The 16789-nt window shown below is 41.2% G+C and overlaps 1 protein-coding gene across 1 annotated transcript in view; it reads right to left on the bottom strand.

Annotated features, from left to right (window-relative positions):
* CLVS1 (clavesin 1) overlaps positions 1-15987 on the bottom strand; it is a 59902-nt gene extending 43915 nt beyond the window's left edge. The window contains exons 1-2 of the mRNA XM_048507296.1: positions 15747-15987; positions 7081-7691 (exon numbers count right to left, since the gene is read on the bottom strand). Coding sequence (XP_048363253.1) covers positions 7081-7469 — 389 coding nt within the window. The 5' untranslated portion in view covers positions 7470-7691; positions 15747-15987. The remainder of the gene's footprint in view (positions 1-7080; positions 7692-15746) is intronic.
* Positions 15988-16789: the final 802 nt, after the last annotated feature.

Genomic DNA, 16789 nt, shown 5'->3' with positions numbered 1-16789 from the left:
AATGGGTTTAATGGGGGATGAGGGGATCCTTCTGTGTTTTCCCAGGTATCTGATTTTTTTTTGTTCCATTATGCTCTATGGGGAATATTTGCAAGGTTCAGGGGAAGAGTAGCATTTAAAGGTAGAGGCACAACATTTGCCACATAGCTGCTGGTGATTCTCCTTAGAAGAACCTATGAGTTTGAGGAAGATTGGACCAGGGGGATCAAATGTTGTGGGCCACCAAGGAGGGTGCCCCCATCCATCCTACACTGATTCCAATGGAAGAAAAATAGGAGCCCATAAAATTGGACCTCCTGGCCAACTTAGCCAAACTTGGGGGATCTTGTAAGAAGAGTCACCAGAAGCTACACTGAAGATTTTGTGTCTCTCCCTTACAAAATCACATACACACAACCCAAGTCTTGCAAAGATTCCTTACAATCTTGAATGGAGGCACTGAAGCCAAAGTCTTCTTCCTTTTCACTCCCTTACTAGTCAGCATGGGGGCCCCAGGAATGCCTGGGGAGCAGGAAGCAATTATATGGCCTTAATCCCTACAATAGAGACACAATCCCAAGCAGTGGTGATGGTCCCCACTCTGTCTCCTCTCTAGCCTTTGGACTTATCACCTCTTCTTTCCCGGGGGATATTGCTCATCCAGGACAGCTAGGGGTCCCTTAATGGTGTTTGAACTGCTTCACCACCTGCAGATGCCCTTCTGAATCTCCTATCAATCAGAACCATCCTGGGGTTCCCCTGCACAAGGAACCAGTGTAGTTTTTCTGCATCCAGCCCATCTTTGAAAAATTAACTAAAGTAGTTTCAGGCCAAATATGGATACAGCCGGCCAAATGCCTGAACTTAGAGTCATACTCAATGATAGATTGGGTCACCTCTTGCAGGTGCTGCAGCTGTGCACAAGCCTCATCATACTAGAACAAATCCTCAAAACGATCACACAAGGTGAACATAAAAAGATCAAAGTTTCCCATAACAGCTGCACCCACTTTGAAAGGCCCCACAAACGAAACAGCTGCTTCTCCTTCCAACAGAGCCCCCAGATAGCACATAGTGCACACAGCTCTCCTCAGATATAAACAAATCTTCCAGTCACATATGAAAGTTGTTACCTACATCTTGGAATATGGTAGCTTCCAGAGGCATAGCTACCAGGAGGCTGGCGGGAGTGCGCGTTGAACCAGGCGCGTGACTGGGGGGGGGACGCGCAAAAAATTCAGGTTCGTTTGTGGTTTTTTGTATTTCAGTTTTTGGCCTTCAGGGAGCACAGTTTTTAGACTAGCAGCACCAAAATTTCCAGGATTTTTTGGGAGACTCTCCTGATGATACCACCCAGGTTAGGCGAGGTTTGGTTCAGGGGGTCCAAAGTTATGGACTCCCAAAGGGGGTGTTTCCAATGGGAGCTAATAGGAGATGTGGGGGGAGGGGGCACAATGCCCCAGGTGGAGCCATGGTGGAGGTGTGGCCAGGGCATGTAGGGGCGTGGTATGGAGGAGGCATGGGGTGTGGAGGGGGCATGGAGGCTGTGGGGCGGGCACTGCCACAGCAGGGGCAAGTGTACACGTGCCTGGCACAGTTTCTTCTTGCTCTGCTTCTGACCACACAAAAGTTTCAAAGAGAAACTCAAACAAGGTGTTGCTAAGTTGGCATTCAATATGTATATTTAATACTCTCACATTCAGTGAAGATTAGAGTTGTTGACTCATTATGCAAAGTAATTTTCTGTCTTAACAGATTTATGTACACTAATCAGATTCACCCTATTTTGTTAACCCATTAACAGTTAGTAGTAATCTATAACACTCAGAACAGACTATTTATCTTTTTATTGGATCTTGTTCATCTGGACGATGTTCTGCAACACATTTAGTGTAATGTGCAGTAATATAGTAACTATTTCCCTTTCCTGCAGCCGCCCCTTGCTGTTTGTAACACTGCCTAATAAATACACCTGCACTCTGGCTCATGAATCCCTACAGGCTCTTAGCTGTTTTTCCTTAAGAATGTCACTTTAAAATGGTTCCTTTTAGTCTTTCACACATTCACTCAACTATATTCTGAACAATATCAGCATAAAATTCCTTTTGCTTTCCTAGGATCTTGGCTTTCCCTTCGCCACAAAACCCAGAAGTTTGGGCCATGGCGGAGCTGGGCTGGCATCCTGCTTGGACACTTGTGGGGTGGGGTGGGGTGGGCCAGGCTGTTCCCATGATTTAGGTCTGATTGCGCAGCATACTGACCTTCAGACACATACAACCTTTTGATAGCATATCCTTTAAAACCTATGGGGCTTTCCAGCAGTGGCGTAGTTTTGAGGCTTTCCTGAGCTCCCTGTGCCACCAGAAAGCCCTGTTGGAGGTGGCAGGGTTTGGATGGGGCTGCCCGTATTCTTATTAAGCAGCCAGAACCATGTTTTTAATAGTGGAATTTCTTCTGTGTGGTGACTGCCCAGTTTTGATTGCCCTTTATCAGAGGTCTTCAAACTATGGCCCTCCAGATGTTCAGGAACTACAATTCCCATCAGCCTCTGCCTGCATGGCCAAGTAGCAGGGCTGATGGGAATTGTAGTTCCTGAACATCTGGAGGGCCATAGTTTGAAGACCCCTGCCCTTTATTATCTGGCAGATTCAGATTCAACCTATAGCTTATCTCAATTAGTACTAGTTCACTTGAGCCAAAATTCAAACCTTATCTTGTAGCAGCTTTCTTTTCAAATAAAATATGCCACACACAGCATACAAAATGACGCCACAGAGTACCCACACTGTTTACAGTTGATTAGAAGATTGATGAGCTGCCAAATTAATAATAATAAACCATATGTAAAATTAAGAAGGGGCAGTTTATAAATCGAAACAATAAATAAATAAATAAATAAATAAATAAATAAAACTGCTAAGACTAGAAGCACCTTCTCTACAATCTTGTACAATCAGTACTGTGTCTGAGCAGCAACCAGATCCTACCATTTCAGGCCAGGGCAATCCATAGCACTTCTATCTCCAATGAAATAATGGGCTTGGAACAGTGTTACTCTATTTAGGATTGCACTGTTCACAAAGAACAGCCAGGTGCCTTGAGCGTGAAACGGACACATGATGGTTCGCAACATTCTATAACTTGGAAGGAAATTATTCTCTGTTCTGGGTGCATAAATGGACACATTTTAGTGGAAGTCCTCCTAGTTCAAATTGTGGGTCAGAATCCAAAAGTGGAATGTAACTCTCTCACAGGTAAGTTGTAACACTAGGAAGTAGGAGAAAGAGGAACAGGATGGCATATTAACAGAGATTATCCCCTGTTCTAGATGGGATTACACTTCCTTTAAATGAGCAGTTAATTTGGGGTACTTCTAGGCCCAGGGGTCCTGTTGGATAAATAGGTGCCAGTAGTACCAGTAATAACCTTTCAATAGCTTTGGCTGGTGAGCCAGGTACTGTCCTTCCTCAGCAGAAAGGATCTTGCCACTGTGGTGCATGCCCTGGTAACATCTGACTTAAATTACTGCAGTGTGTTCTATGTGGGGCTGCCTTGAAGAGTGTCTAGAAGCTACAGTTGGTACAGGACACTGTGGCCAGAATGTTGTCTGGAGTAGGTCATAGGGAACATATCAATCCAGTCTTGTTGCAGTTACACTGGTTTCCATTTGGCTTCTGGGTTCAATTCAAGGTGTTGGTACTGACTTTTAAAGTCCTGTGTGACCTTGGACCAACATAATTAAGGAACTCTTTCTCCCATATGTACCTACCTGCTCATTGTGGTCTGCTGTGGCCCTGCTTCAGTTGCCCCTACCATCTGTGGCGAGATGGGTAGCATACCCAAGAAAAGACCTTCCCAATCATGGTATAAAATTTGAAACTCCTTTCCTAGGGATATTTGTCTGTCTCTGTCTGTCAACGTCCTTCATCAGCAGAACTTTTTTGTTTCAGCTGGATAACCCACAGTAATGGCTTTTTTCTCTCCTTCTAGTGTTACTTGCTTTAATTAATTTTTTCTATTTTAACTGCATTTTAATTGTATAATTTTTATTGTTTTTATGTTTGCTGCCTTTTAGACCCTAATTGGGCAGGTGACAGAAAAATGTTTTAAATTAAAAAATAAATAAATTGGGTTTTGTCTTGAGTAACATGAGTTATGAAATACCATGCAGTGGCTCATTGTTACTATATATTTGTAAATGCGTAACCTGATTAGAAAACATGTCAGCCAACTGATGTGAAGTTCCCGGATGTTATGTTGTAGAGGGGAACAGTAAAGTTACTTTTCTCGTAGGGTTTCAATGCAGTCAGTTTAGTAGTAGTTCCCACTTCAAAAACTGTTAGAACTGCTGTCCTTGGATATGTCTGTCTCTGATGCAGTAAAAGCTAAAAACAACTCAGACATGGCTAGAGTGGAGTCTTGTTCAACGTCTTACTTTGCCATACAAGTGCCAGTGAGTCGCAGAATGGGAATGGGGAGACATATCAGTAACAGGGCTACTCTGTACACCATCTATGAAGCTCAGTGCTATCATTGTGAACTAAAACACATTCCACTCCGTTGTAGTTATCACAAAGACATGCTTTGTAGCTGGTACATGCAGAATGCCATGCAGCCCCAGCATGACCTAGAGACATAGATAATTATTTTGCATTTCTTACTCTGCCTCTTCATCTGCTTTCATTGCAAGTTGGGTTTGCTGCTTGTCCATGTTTAGGTCTGAATTTATTTCATGGCCTGATGGTGTAATGCAAATCAGGAACTGTGGCTGATAGAGAACGGCTGCCCTAAGGCCACCAAGTGAGTTTATGGCTGAGATGACATTTAAACTGGTGGCCTCCTGGGTCAGAGCTCAAAGCAATTCTTTCTTTTTCATTGCCCTACTAAGTGGGTTCAGTAAATGATGTCTCAAATCAACTGTTATTCCTCTAGGAAAGAAATCATATCACCTTAGTTCTAATACTGCATTTAAGTTATGCATATGATAACATATGACAACATATCAAGTGTGTATGAAGGCTCAGCGTAAACACCAGTATTTTCCCCAAGTGCCTAACAGCTGTCAGTTCTTTCTACTACTGCGATAACCTTGGCCATATCATGATAACACCATGCCATGCACAGCAAGGCAGAATTCAAATCTTCAATCTGGGCATTCAGCATAAAAATCCATTTCATGCAGCCTACCTGTAACAGGAATAGGCAGCAGACCAAGTTATTGAACATAATATATGTAGAAAAAACATACTGCTAGTTCTTAATAATAATGGATTAGTGACCAAGAGGCCAGAATAGGTTTTCCAGCCAATGACTGGCATGGATAAGAGTTGGGGCAGGGGGCTCTGTGAGTGCAATTGCATTAATGGCCCAATACTGAGGGCTTTAACAGCTGGGGATGATGCCCTGCCGTGCTGCTGTGTCAACTTCAGAGGGCTTCTAGGCAGCATGGGGAGGCAGTGAAAAAAGAAGAAAAACCCTGGCTGTTTGAAAGTCCTCTATAGTCCAAAATGGACTAACACCACCTTTTGGATGGCAAAAGTCTGAGGGCTACACTGGGGGCACTCCCACGCTGAAACTATGATTATGGTCAGCTCAGTCCCCAGGAATGGTCGTAGCTTTCCCCCACCTGAACCAATAGCCAGATTTAGGCCAGCACAGCTCTGAGATCTGAGCCTGTTTCTGGGTCAGAAACTGCTGAGCTGCATGTTGCCTGCCAGCCACCCTCCTTACCTCCTCTGCTGACACGTTTGCCACTTGCATCAGTGAGGTGGGCACCTGCATTGGCGTGAGCCCACCCCCATTCCCCAAGTCCCCCCCCCAGATTGGGTTGCCCATCACTTCCAGAGAAACGTCTTGCATTTTTAGTTACAACTCCCTGTTATCCAAAGGGCAAGACAAGCACACAGGTTAAGTTGGATACTTAGTGAGATTCCCTACAATATCCATTTTCCATCCTTTCCTTCTTTTGCACGTCATTGCATCCTTCTGTTTAAATTTCTCTTTTCACACCCACAAGAATGATATTAATATCACAGGCTGAAAAATATGTAATTGTTCTAACTGGAGTGTAATTGCTCTGAACTAATGGCTGCAATCTGTCACACATAACTTCTCTGCTGATGCTGTAGACAGCAATTTTGGCTGTTCTGTGTCTCACAGTAAATGCAGAAATAAAACAAAATTAGAACTGGAGGGTTTGCAGAATCCTTTAACACTAACTGTGCAACACTAACCCCAAGAATAAACTGACTCAGAACTTTGACATAATGGCAAATATTTCTCAGCAATGTCTGTTAAGTTCCTTTAGCCAGTCATTTACTGCTTTGTATGATTCACTATAGATGATCACGGACACATATGGGAATAATTGATCTCCTTTAAAAAATGTGAAGGAGTATTCTTGGTAAGCATGCTACTAGGATTTGATCGATACCTTTTACAATCATTACCATATTTTTTCTTTTTGTTGTGTTTTTGTTTGCTGCATCACATATGTTTTTAGCTTTAACACCAAGTCTCTGTACACTTTCCTGCAGAGCAGTGAAGTGCCTGATGTTTACAACTGTTGGGTTAATAAAATAGAATTTATGGGCACCAGATGGTCTGGAAGGATTGGCTGTTGTATACAACAGTATAACTCCCCTCTTGACTATTCAGACTATTCATTTAAAAACCAAAGAGACCTCGTAGTTATGTAGCACCTACCAGTACAATTAAATGTTGTTTGCTCCTTTGACTTTTTAAAATACAAGTTTTAACTGTGCCCCAACTATTGCATCAAATATCCTGACCTTTAACTGTGTGCAAATAAATACTGAAGTAAATATTTTATTTCATGCCTACTATATTACAGGGAAATGTGAGCTTCGTGTCTGAAGGAAGAATGAAACAAATTCTTGAAGAGCAAAGCTGATTATCAAAAGAACTATATCCCCCCGAATGTAGGGTTGGATCTTGGAATTCCCTTCTGCTGTGAGGAATGTAGTGTAGAAAAAGAAAGTTTTCTGTATCTAATGGAAGGAAGGGCTTGAATCCTATCCACAGGTATTAACAAGTAGTAATAGTTATGTATAAAAAGATAAGGACACTATCTACATTTACCTACTCTGATCCCAGTTGGCTGCAAAAAGCAAGAGTATCTTCCGACCATAATGATCTCTGTTTTCCAGCACTCCAGGAAATCCATCAATCAGAGCCCGTTTGATCCCTGGATCATCAGCCTTGAAATTTTTGAACATATCCAGATTCATTTGACGGTATTGAAAATATTGAGCCAGTAACCTGAAGGCATCTGTTTGGTGAAACTTTCTGGCTCGGAGAAACCTCAAGATGAAGGCATCATCTGTACGTAAAAATCCAATGTCAGGCCTTGTGATGATCATGTCCCTGACTTGTTGGATGTCCTGGTGCAAAACATCTGGGTTTTCATTGAGCTCCAGGCGGGCTTTCTCTATAGTCTCTGGACTGAGTCCAGCATGTAAATGAGTCATCTTTGTAAAAGTCTTGATTCCAAATACTTCAGATGTCTGATTAGCAGAAAAGCTGATTCCATTCAACTAATAGTCTGTAAGAATTAAGATCCATTCATCTGCTTGAACTACATTGAAGGACACAACTGGCAGTCATTTTCCACATCCATGCAAATACATCTCATGTTCAATCCATATTCAGTGGAATCCATTCAACGAAGGAGCCACTTTTCTGACCATTCACTGAAAAACAAACACATGTAAACACATAGATAAAAAGCATAGATTACTTGTGTGTAAATGGTATGTGTATGAAGACAGTTTCCACTATAGGCACTTGCCTTTTTTTATTGCTACTGCCAATATCATTAAAATTTTAAAACCCAATCTCAATTGGTTCAAAATGCTATAGTTTAGTACAATATCATTATATATCTTGCATACACAATATAAAGTCACAATGAACATAGTGTGATGAATTTATAATTGGACAGAGCCTTTGGCTATGCTGAAATTGCACTGATTTAATATTATATTAAAGCTCCTTATTTAACTGAATGCAAATAATAATGGAAGACATTGAGAGCTCCATCCAGTGTAGTGCTAGTCTCCAGTGAAGAGTAATGCCTGGTTTCCGTCTGAAGAAGCAATGCCCAAAATGATTTCTTATTGATTAGTGTGGAACTCCATTGCAGAACACAATTTTTAAGAGTCACATTCACAGAACCATCAAGCATAAAAAGTTACTACTAGTTAAATAGGCAGTTGTTCACATATTAGGCTACTAATATTTCTTTGTACCACAGACAAATTCACATTAAAGTTATGTGCAGGCTGTGTGTATATCTATAACTTTTAAGTGCCCCTTGTGCAAGTTATCTTTAAGGCGATATAAAGAAGTACAACAGTGAGTACAGATCTTATATCCATAATAACTCTTGCAAAAGGAACTTGAGGAAAGACAGCCAGTATGACATCCTGATTACATTCATGGATTTGAACTTGGAACCCCAGTTGCAAATCCCCACTTATTTAAGCCTATTAATAAATAACCTGCTCTGAACTGGATGGCCCAAGTTAGCTTGATCTCATCAGATCTCAGAAGATGAGAAGGGTCAGCCTTGGCTAGTGTTTGGATGGGAGATCACCAAGGATGTTCAGGGTTGCTATACACAGGCAGACAATGGCATTCCCCAGGTCATCTCTTGTCTTGAAAACCCTACAGGGTGGCCATAATTTGACTGCAGTTTGATGGCACTTTCCAATTTGATGGCACTTGTCATCAGCAAGTCAAAATGCTGAACTATTTTCAAACAAGAATGGAGTGAACCAATAAGTTCAGCTTAACCCTGAGCTTTCCGATACCTTTCCTCACTGTACTCCATTTCCTTTCAGCAATTGTCTCCTAACCAGGCTTGGCTGGAGAAAAATGGATCTTCAAATGTTACATCATAATAAGGTAGGGCATGGAAATTTAAGGATTTTTGTGTGTGTAAAATGAGATCTATCACCTCCATACACATGAACTATGCATGAGGATTCCTATGTGAGTTATTTTGAGATGAATTGGCCTATTGCTGTTCTGCATTTAAGAATGCTAACTTTCTAAATAAAATAGTCTCTTTCTCCTATGTGATTGTAATTTGCCAGAGGTTTCCATTGGGCAAGGGATGCAGCCATTGAAAAGTGCATCTAGTTGGGTGGAAAGCAAAATATTACGAACATATGTGGAAATTAATCAAGGAATAGAATCAATACTATAACATGAAAGTAATTTCAAAAGTTTTTGAAAACATGAATCCAAAATGAAAATAAACATACCCCTATTAGGCATGTAACATCCTTTGCTATTTCTGCAATACACAGACACATGTTTTTCATTAAGATGCTGAATTATTATTATTAGCAGTATTTCTGCAAGTTTTTTTTTATTTATAAGGATTATTTTACAGTTTTGTCAAAATGCACATTTCAGTGGCATCAGTGGTGTTCTATTATTTTTAAAGTACCGGTAATAATTCAATCTCTGTAAAAAAAATTCACTGGGAATGTAAAATTCATCCAAAAGTCTTCACTCATCCAAAATTGTAATGTGCTTATTGTGTTCTAATTCTAATAAATTCTAATTGCCATAGCAAACAAATATTGCCTTTACACTAGCTGAAAATAAACCTCCACCATCCCTGATTTTATTATAATCTATTTACATTTATTAACCACCCTCTACTACAGTCTCAAGGTGGGTAACATTAAAACACGTAATTATAAAATCACGACAGTAAAAACACAATAAAACCCCATTCTAAAAACCCTATTCTGAAAACACAATAAAACCCCATTCTACAAAAACCCATTCTACAAAACTGAGACACAATATAAAATCTCTCACACCCACCCTACCCAACCACAATAAAGAAGGGGTGTATGGGGTTCCAGTAGGGGTGGGGGTCAGCCAAATGCTTGGGTGAAGAGGACTGTCTTTGACAGGTTAGGTGCCCAGCAAACCTCTGGAAGAAGACATTCCACCATAGGGGTCACTATGGAAAAGGTCCTCCAGGCTGGCCCTACCCCCTCACCTCTAATGGGGTGGAACAACCAGGCAAGCCTCCCCCTTCCAGATACTATCCTCTGTTTTCATGTTAATAATTTAAATTCAGCACACCAGGGTACATCTGTATGGAATCATTATTCACATTGACATGCACTCATTCATCTTTTCCCATTACTGCAAGCTATAGATCAGTGGTGGCGAACCTATGGCACGGGTGCCAGAGGTGGCACTCAGAGCCCTCTCTGTGGGCACGTGCAAACAGAGTTGCCCCCCAACCCCACCCCACTCCTCACACATCTAGGCTGGCCTGGGCCGCTGGCCTTGATTATTAGCATTAAACCTAAGGTCTAGTTTTAGGGAAGCGCTGTTAAACCCCACTGAATTTTCATGTGAAGAACTAGAGTGCAATCCTTTACTTGGGAGTAAGCTCAGTTGCTGGCAATGGGGCTTGCTTCTGACTATGCCCGCTTAGGGTTGTGATTCACCCATTGGAAGAGTTCAATGCATGATAGCCTTTATTGGCATTCCCATTGGAAGAGTTGCACAGTTGCTTCAAAGCAAAGCCACCAACTACCACCAAGCTTACTCCCAAGTAACACATGCCTCAGAGCCAACCGTTTTTCCTCAACTAAAACCTCAGTATTCAGGTTAAATTGCTGTGTGGGCACTTTGTGATAAATAAGTGGGTTTTGGGTTGCAATTTGGGCACTCGGCCTCGAAAAGGTTCGCCATCACTGCTATAGATGTACAGACTGTGAGGAATTTCTATAAAGGTATACATGATAGGATACAACGCATGTTAAGCGGAGACATACTTACTGCAGTCAGAACACATTGATAAAGGAACACATAATGAGCAAACAGAAAACACAAACAATTACAGAATGATAGAATATTTATATGGATCTGCTGTGTCTGGATCTTTGCAGGGGATTCATTCAAGACTTTTTTGTCTTAAAGCAATGCATAGGCATTCTGAATCATCAGCATTGGTTTGAGCAGTATGGCTGTTTCCAGAAAGCATTACTGGTCCTATTGCTCTGAAATATTCTTACCTAGTAGCTGAACATTTGTCTTCAATGATGCTTCAATGGCACTTTCACATATAAAAATGCACACTGGACTCTTTCTCACATATATTTCCCCAGAGACCTTTTACCTTTCAATTATGTATTTAATGTACTGAAATACAGATTGTCATGGGTACAGCACATGCATGGAGGGGTCCAGTATTTATGCCCACTTTTTGTCCATATGATATAATCGAATAGTATCTCATCTTGTCCTTCCTTTTTGTTTGGTGCATATGTTCATGTTATGGGAATAAGAAATTTGTGCATGCTTCCTATATCTGGAGCATTATAATGTTAACAATCTCGTGACATAAATGACTTGTACCTCTGAATTCCCTGATTTTATTTTTTAAGGCATTTTCATAGTAGAGTTATAAAGGAGAAAGCATATCTCCATGGTATAGCGATTACTGATTTTTCCAAATTAAATCTTGTAAATGGCCTTCCGGTGGTTCAGTGGGGAAAATGGCAGCCACCAGGGGCTGAGGGAAGAAAAATGGGGTTGATGTTAGTGGAACCTTAGATAACATGTACCTCCCACCCAGACCACTTGATAACACACTTAAACTGTGCATCTCCCAAAAAGATCAGGAAAAAAGATTTGGGGAAAAACATATTGGAGACAGGGAAAAGATTGTTTAAGTGTGATTAAACTAGACTATTGTATGGATGCCTGGGATGGATTTACAACACCCCAAACCTAAAGATGCTGCAGTTTTGTAGCCAAACTAGAGATAAACATCCATGAGGAAGCAGCCCTGCATTCTTATAACAGAAACTTTGCTATAAGTTCATAAGCACTGTTAATCTGTTGTGATAGCACTGTCAAACGATTGGCCAATTAAGTTGATTCATTCCTTGCCTTTTAACAGTTCAATTAATTAATGTTTTATACAAACTGGAGTATCACCCACAACTTCAACATAAATTATTGTTAATATACTGAATGAAGAGTAAGACAGCATTTATTTGATGTGAAGATTGTGGGTAGGGAAGAAAGATCAGCAAGAGCTGCTACTTCTAAAGTAACCTGCATTCAAATGATTTCAGTGTTTTTCTCCCACCCAGTTCCAATTCTGAAAGTCAGCTGGGCTGAAAACTGCCAAGCAAGCATACGTTAGGAGAGGTAAGATGGAGCATGGATTAGCTTTCCTGGAATTTTTGTTTACAAACATATCCTCTCTTCCACCTTCCCAGGTCTCTTTACTTTGTTTATAAAGACACTGAACTGATCAAGGTTGTCTATCTCCGCCTTTTTCTGACCCATTGTGCCACCCCAATAGCTACTTTTAAATAACAAACCCATTGAGAGACCTAAAAGAGATTATCATAACTGATCTCTTTCTCAGAGGAGTAGCTTAATAAAATGGCACCCAGGTGCCATACCCTCCCTGCACAGCTGCACTCCAGTCTCAAACTCCCCCCCAAGGGATGGACACAGTTGCACACCAGTGAGCGAGGGTGACCCATACCCCATCTCCATGTGGAGACCAGGAGGGAGACCAGCTGGACTCACCCCATCCTTGATCTCTATGTAGAAGAAGAAGAAGAGTTGGATTTATATCCCCCCTTTCTTTCCAGTAGGAGACTCAAAGGGGTTTACAAACTCCTTTCCCTTCCCCCCCTCACAACAAACACCCTGTGAGGTAGGTGAGGCTGAACTCCGTAGAGCTGTGACTAGCCCAAGGTCACCCAGCTGGCATGTGTTGGAGTGTACAGGCTAATCTGAATTCCCCAGATAAGCCTCCACAGCTAAAGCGGCAGAGCGGGGAATCAAACCCAGTTCCTCCAGATTAGAGTACACCTGCTCTTAACCACTATGCCACTGTAGAGTTTGGTGGAGGTGGGGAATGGCAAGAGCTTGTTTGAGTCTGACCTGAGCGGCACCAACTAAGACTCCTGTTCATGTGTGATTGTTCAATAAGACACAGCAGTGATGCCAGAAGGGAAGTGTGTGGGCAGGGAAGGAAACCAGATGCTATTGCAGAATGAGTCAATCTAGTACAGTACAATCTCTAGCTTAATGAATACTTCCAAGCCATTTCCATTTTGGTGGCATAATGTATCAGTAGGGATGGTGTTTTTATGAGAAACAGGATTTAATATATCTGGTTCTTAATGGTTTCCCTATGGAGCAGGAGCTTTTTAAGAGGACATGTTTCTGTATATACTCAGACTTTAGGCCAACAAAAATATGGCAGTCCTTCAGGAAAAGGTGAGTTTCTCTACAACTGGGTATAGAAAACATGATGGCGGTGGGTGGCATGGTGCCCGCCAACACCGAACATTTTTAGAAAGTGGGTGGGACAAGATGGGTCTTTTCCCCAGGAAGGTTTCTGATTGACTGTGCAAATTTTTTAAAAAAATTATTTTAGCAGAAGCTACCCCACATGGCACAAGGATCTTCACTATGTGACTGAAGGTAAGCTGCAAATGCTGTTTTGTAGCTGGCTCCAACTCTTGCAGCAACCATTTTGTGGCTTTGCCCACCACAGTATGACAGAATTCCAAAGGTGCTCATAGACTCAAAAAGCTGGGTATACCTGTTGTAGAAAATGCCATGAAATCACAGCTGAGTTATGGTGATCCCGTAGGGTTTTCAATAAAAGAGATGAACAGAGGTGGTTTGTCAGTGCCTTCATCTAAATAACCATCCCTGACTTCCTTAGCAGTATCTCAACCTAGTACTATCCAGTACTGACTCAGTCTAACTTCCAAGATCTGAAAAATCGTGTTAGCCTGGGCCATCCAGGACAGTCTATATACTATATACTGGTTGGTAAATATCTAACCCCCCCCCCCCCCCCCCGGCAAAAAAAAAAACTTTGATTCAAATATTTTTAAATGGCAAATCTTAAGGTCAGGGACCAAATTTTGTCTTCATGCCTATCATGAATATATTGAATGATGTTTATCATGATATATTGGTCAACATACAATGCAGCCATGTATTATCAACATTTCTGACATTTAACAGTGACTATTAAGAACCACAAACTCCTTTTAGAAACAGATCTAATTTCACCCTAATTTTATCATCTATACTTTATTCTCCATTGTGCACCTGTATTTTGTGTTTTCTCTTTAAAGATATTCATACACGTTAATATATTGCTGTAGGTGACAACATACACATCAGTTCATATACACTTGGGAGTTAACTAAACTTACTTTCAAGTAAGTACTTTAAGGGAACTTCAATTTTGGCTGCTTTAGTTTTTGGAAAAATGCAAACAAAGCATGTTGCAAAGCAAACAAAGGTTTCTGAACAGAGGGTTTCACATTACAAATTGATATGACTGTGAACATTCATCTCATTGTAAACAATTTCTTTGCAGGTCCCAGTTCTGCTCATTCTAATCATGAGACTCAAAACTGAAATTAAACAAATGAGCTGCTGCTTTTCTATACCAATAACAATAGCAGATCAAAGGATTTGTTCAATTTTAAAAAATTCTTTCCTTTTAACAACCTGATTTCTATAGATTCCCAGTGATTTTCTAGGCAGGTATGAGTCAACAAAAATGAAATTATTCAGAACCATTTATGTAAAAATAAAATGACTGCAGTAATCTCAGATGTAGATCTTCCCGAATCAGTGGTGTTTGAAAGGATAACTGTCCCATAACCAGCAGAGAGAGACAAGCCGTACCTTGGTTTAGGGATGACATCATGCTGTTATATAACGTCATTTACTTGTTGGCACTGCACTAACTTTTTATGTACCAGGAAAATCTGTGTGATCATCTGCTTATACCCTGAAAGCTCAGGAAATCTCAATCTCTCTCTCAGATTTTGCCTTCCAAATATAAACCAATCACTGACTACCATGAACAAAGACCAGCCATCTGTCCTTTAATTTTCATATGATTTTGCCTCTCCTCCCATGCCACCCCACCCAAGTCAGCCATTGGTACCAGCCACCAGAAAAGATGTTCATGACGGGAAATGACTGTGAAGTAATGCTGGGGGGGAGGTGGGGTTAGTGAGGTTACATTCTTAACTCAATTAAACACACAAGAAACAGGATTTTTTTTAAAAACAAAAAAGCTGCAGTAAATAATGCCTGATCAATTTAATCTCTCTTTCCCACACCCTCCTCACATTAACAGTGATGATTTGTAATTGAGAAAGCAGAAAATCCCTGTTTGTTTTTCCCAGCCCATTTTCTCACCCTCAAAAATGGAAGCAGACAGCAATTTGCTTAAAAACAGTAGTTTGCTCCTGGTGTATCCATCTACCCCAACTCCATTTCTTTTTGCCTGCCTGCCTGCCCCAAGAGACTCAATCTGACCCTCATCCCCAGCGGTCCCAAACTCTTCCAGGTTTTTCCTCTTGTTCTCTAAATTGTCACCTTCACCCGAACTTTCCCCCATCAACTCCTGCCTGTTCCAGTGGTCTGCGGCTTGCAGGGATGTTTTCATTTTTCACTGATCTCTTGGGAAATGAAAGATCTGCTCAGTTTGAGCAGAAAGGGGGAAATAAAAAGACATTGAAAAGGTTAGACTTGAGGCAAGGAGGAGAGATGGGGGGGAGTGCAGATGGATTGCAGAAAAGAGCTGTCCACTTAAGGCGGTGCTGAAACGCCGCAGCCATGGCATTGCAACAAAAAGAGGGGAAATGGGTAAAGAGACATAACTGCAACTGCAAACATAGAAAAGAACACCCAAATACCTTCGAAACGCTGTACAGCCTCTGTTTGAGTTGTTTTGCTCCTGGAATCCTTGCTGCTAAAATGGGTGGGTAGGAAGGTTTCTTTCTGTTAGCATCAGCCTAAGATCTCTCCAAAGAACTGTGAATAAGCCAGCCTTGGCTCCACGGGGCTATGAAAATTTTGGTAGGATGCGTGTGCACCTTCTCCACACAGTGGCTGCTCTCCCCCTGGGTCCTAAATTCCATCTCTCTTCATCCCATTTCTGAACAACAGAGCACAATGTGAGAACGCATGATGAGGTCCCGCCTGTGACAGATGCTACCCTAAACGTTGTTCATGACACACTGAAAATGATATAGGAATATGTGACAAAAGAACAGACTCCTTATGCAAAATACCCTCCTGCTGTGTTGCTGCTGGTGATGCTTCTGAAAATTCGTCCTTTGCAGATGGTTAGCATTAAACATCTAGGATAGTGGAAGATATGATTATGGAAGGAAAAAATTGAAGCTCTGCTTTACTAGAATTTTATGGTAGAAACTGCACTTCTTAAACCATGGCTATGAAAAGCCAGAAAATGCAACGCTCTCCCCCCCCCCACACACACAATGTACTCTTCTCAGCCCTAAACAATTTACTATTAAGGACAATGTGGTGGGGGGGAAAGGAAGCCTTAATTAAATGTCTGTCTTTCCTATCTTATTCTTTCCAGCTATACGTGCTGCTTGCACATGGGGAATTGCAGCATTTGCCAGCTTCTTGATCTGTGTATATGCAGCCAAAAAGGCACTTGCACAACCATGAGCAGATTACAAGATATATATTCCTTTTTGGATTGTAATATAACAAACACACATATATGTGTATGTGTGAATTTAAAGTGTATACACACACACACTGAATGTTGATAGAAATGTAAGTAGCTAGTGCATAACTGTACAGAGGCTACAATGTTGTTCCCTTGCTCTGTTTCTACTATGGCACCCTAAAGGAGTATTTAATTTGAATCAGAACTGCATCTCAGGACCTGCACTAGTTGGTGCTCTGTCTCAAACCAGTAACA

The sequence above is a fragment of the Sphaerodactylus townsendi genome, linkage group LG09 (assembly GCF_021028975.2).
Source record: "Sphaerodactylus townsendi isolate TG3544 linkage group LG09, MPM_Stown_v2.3, whole genome shotgun sequence".
In the NCBI taxonomy this organism is placed as follows: Eukaryota; Metazoa; Chordata; class Lepidosauria; order Squamata; family Sphaerodactylidae; genus Sphaerodactylus; species Sphaerodactylus townsendi.
This window is presented reverse-complemented; position numbering and strand designations above follow the sequence as displayed.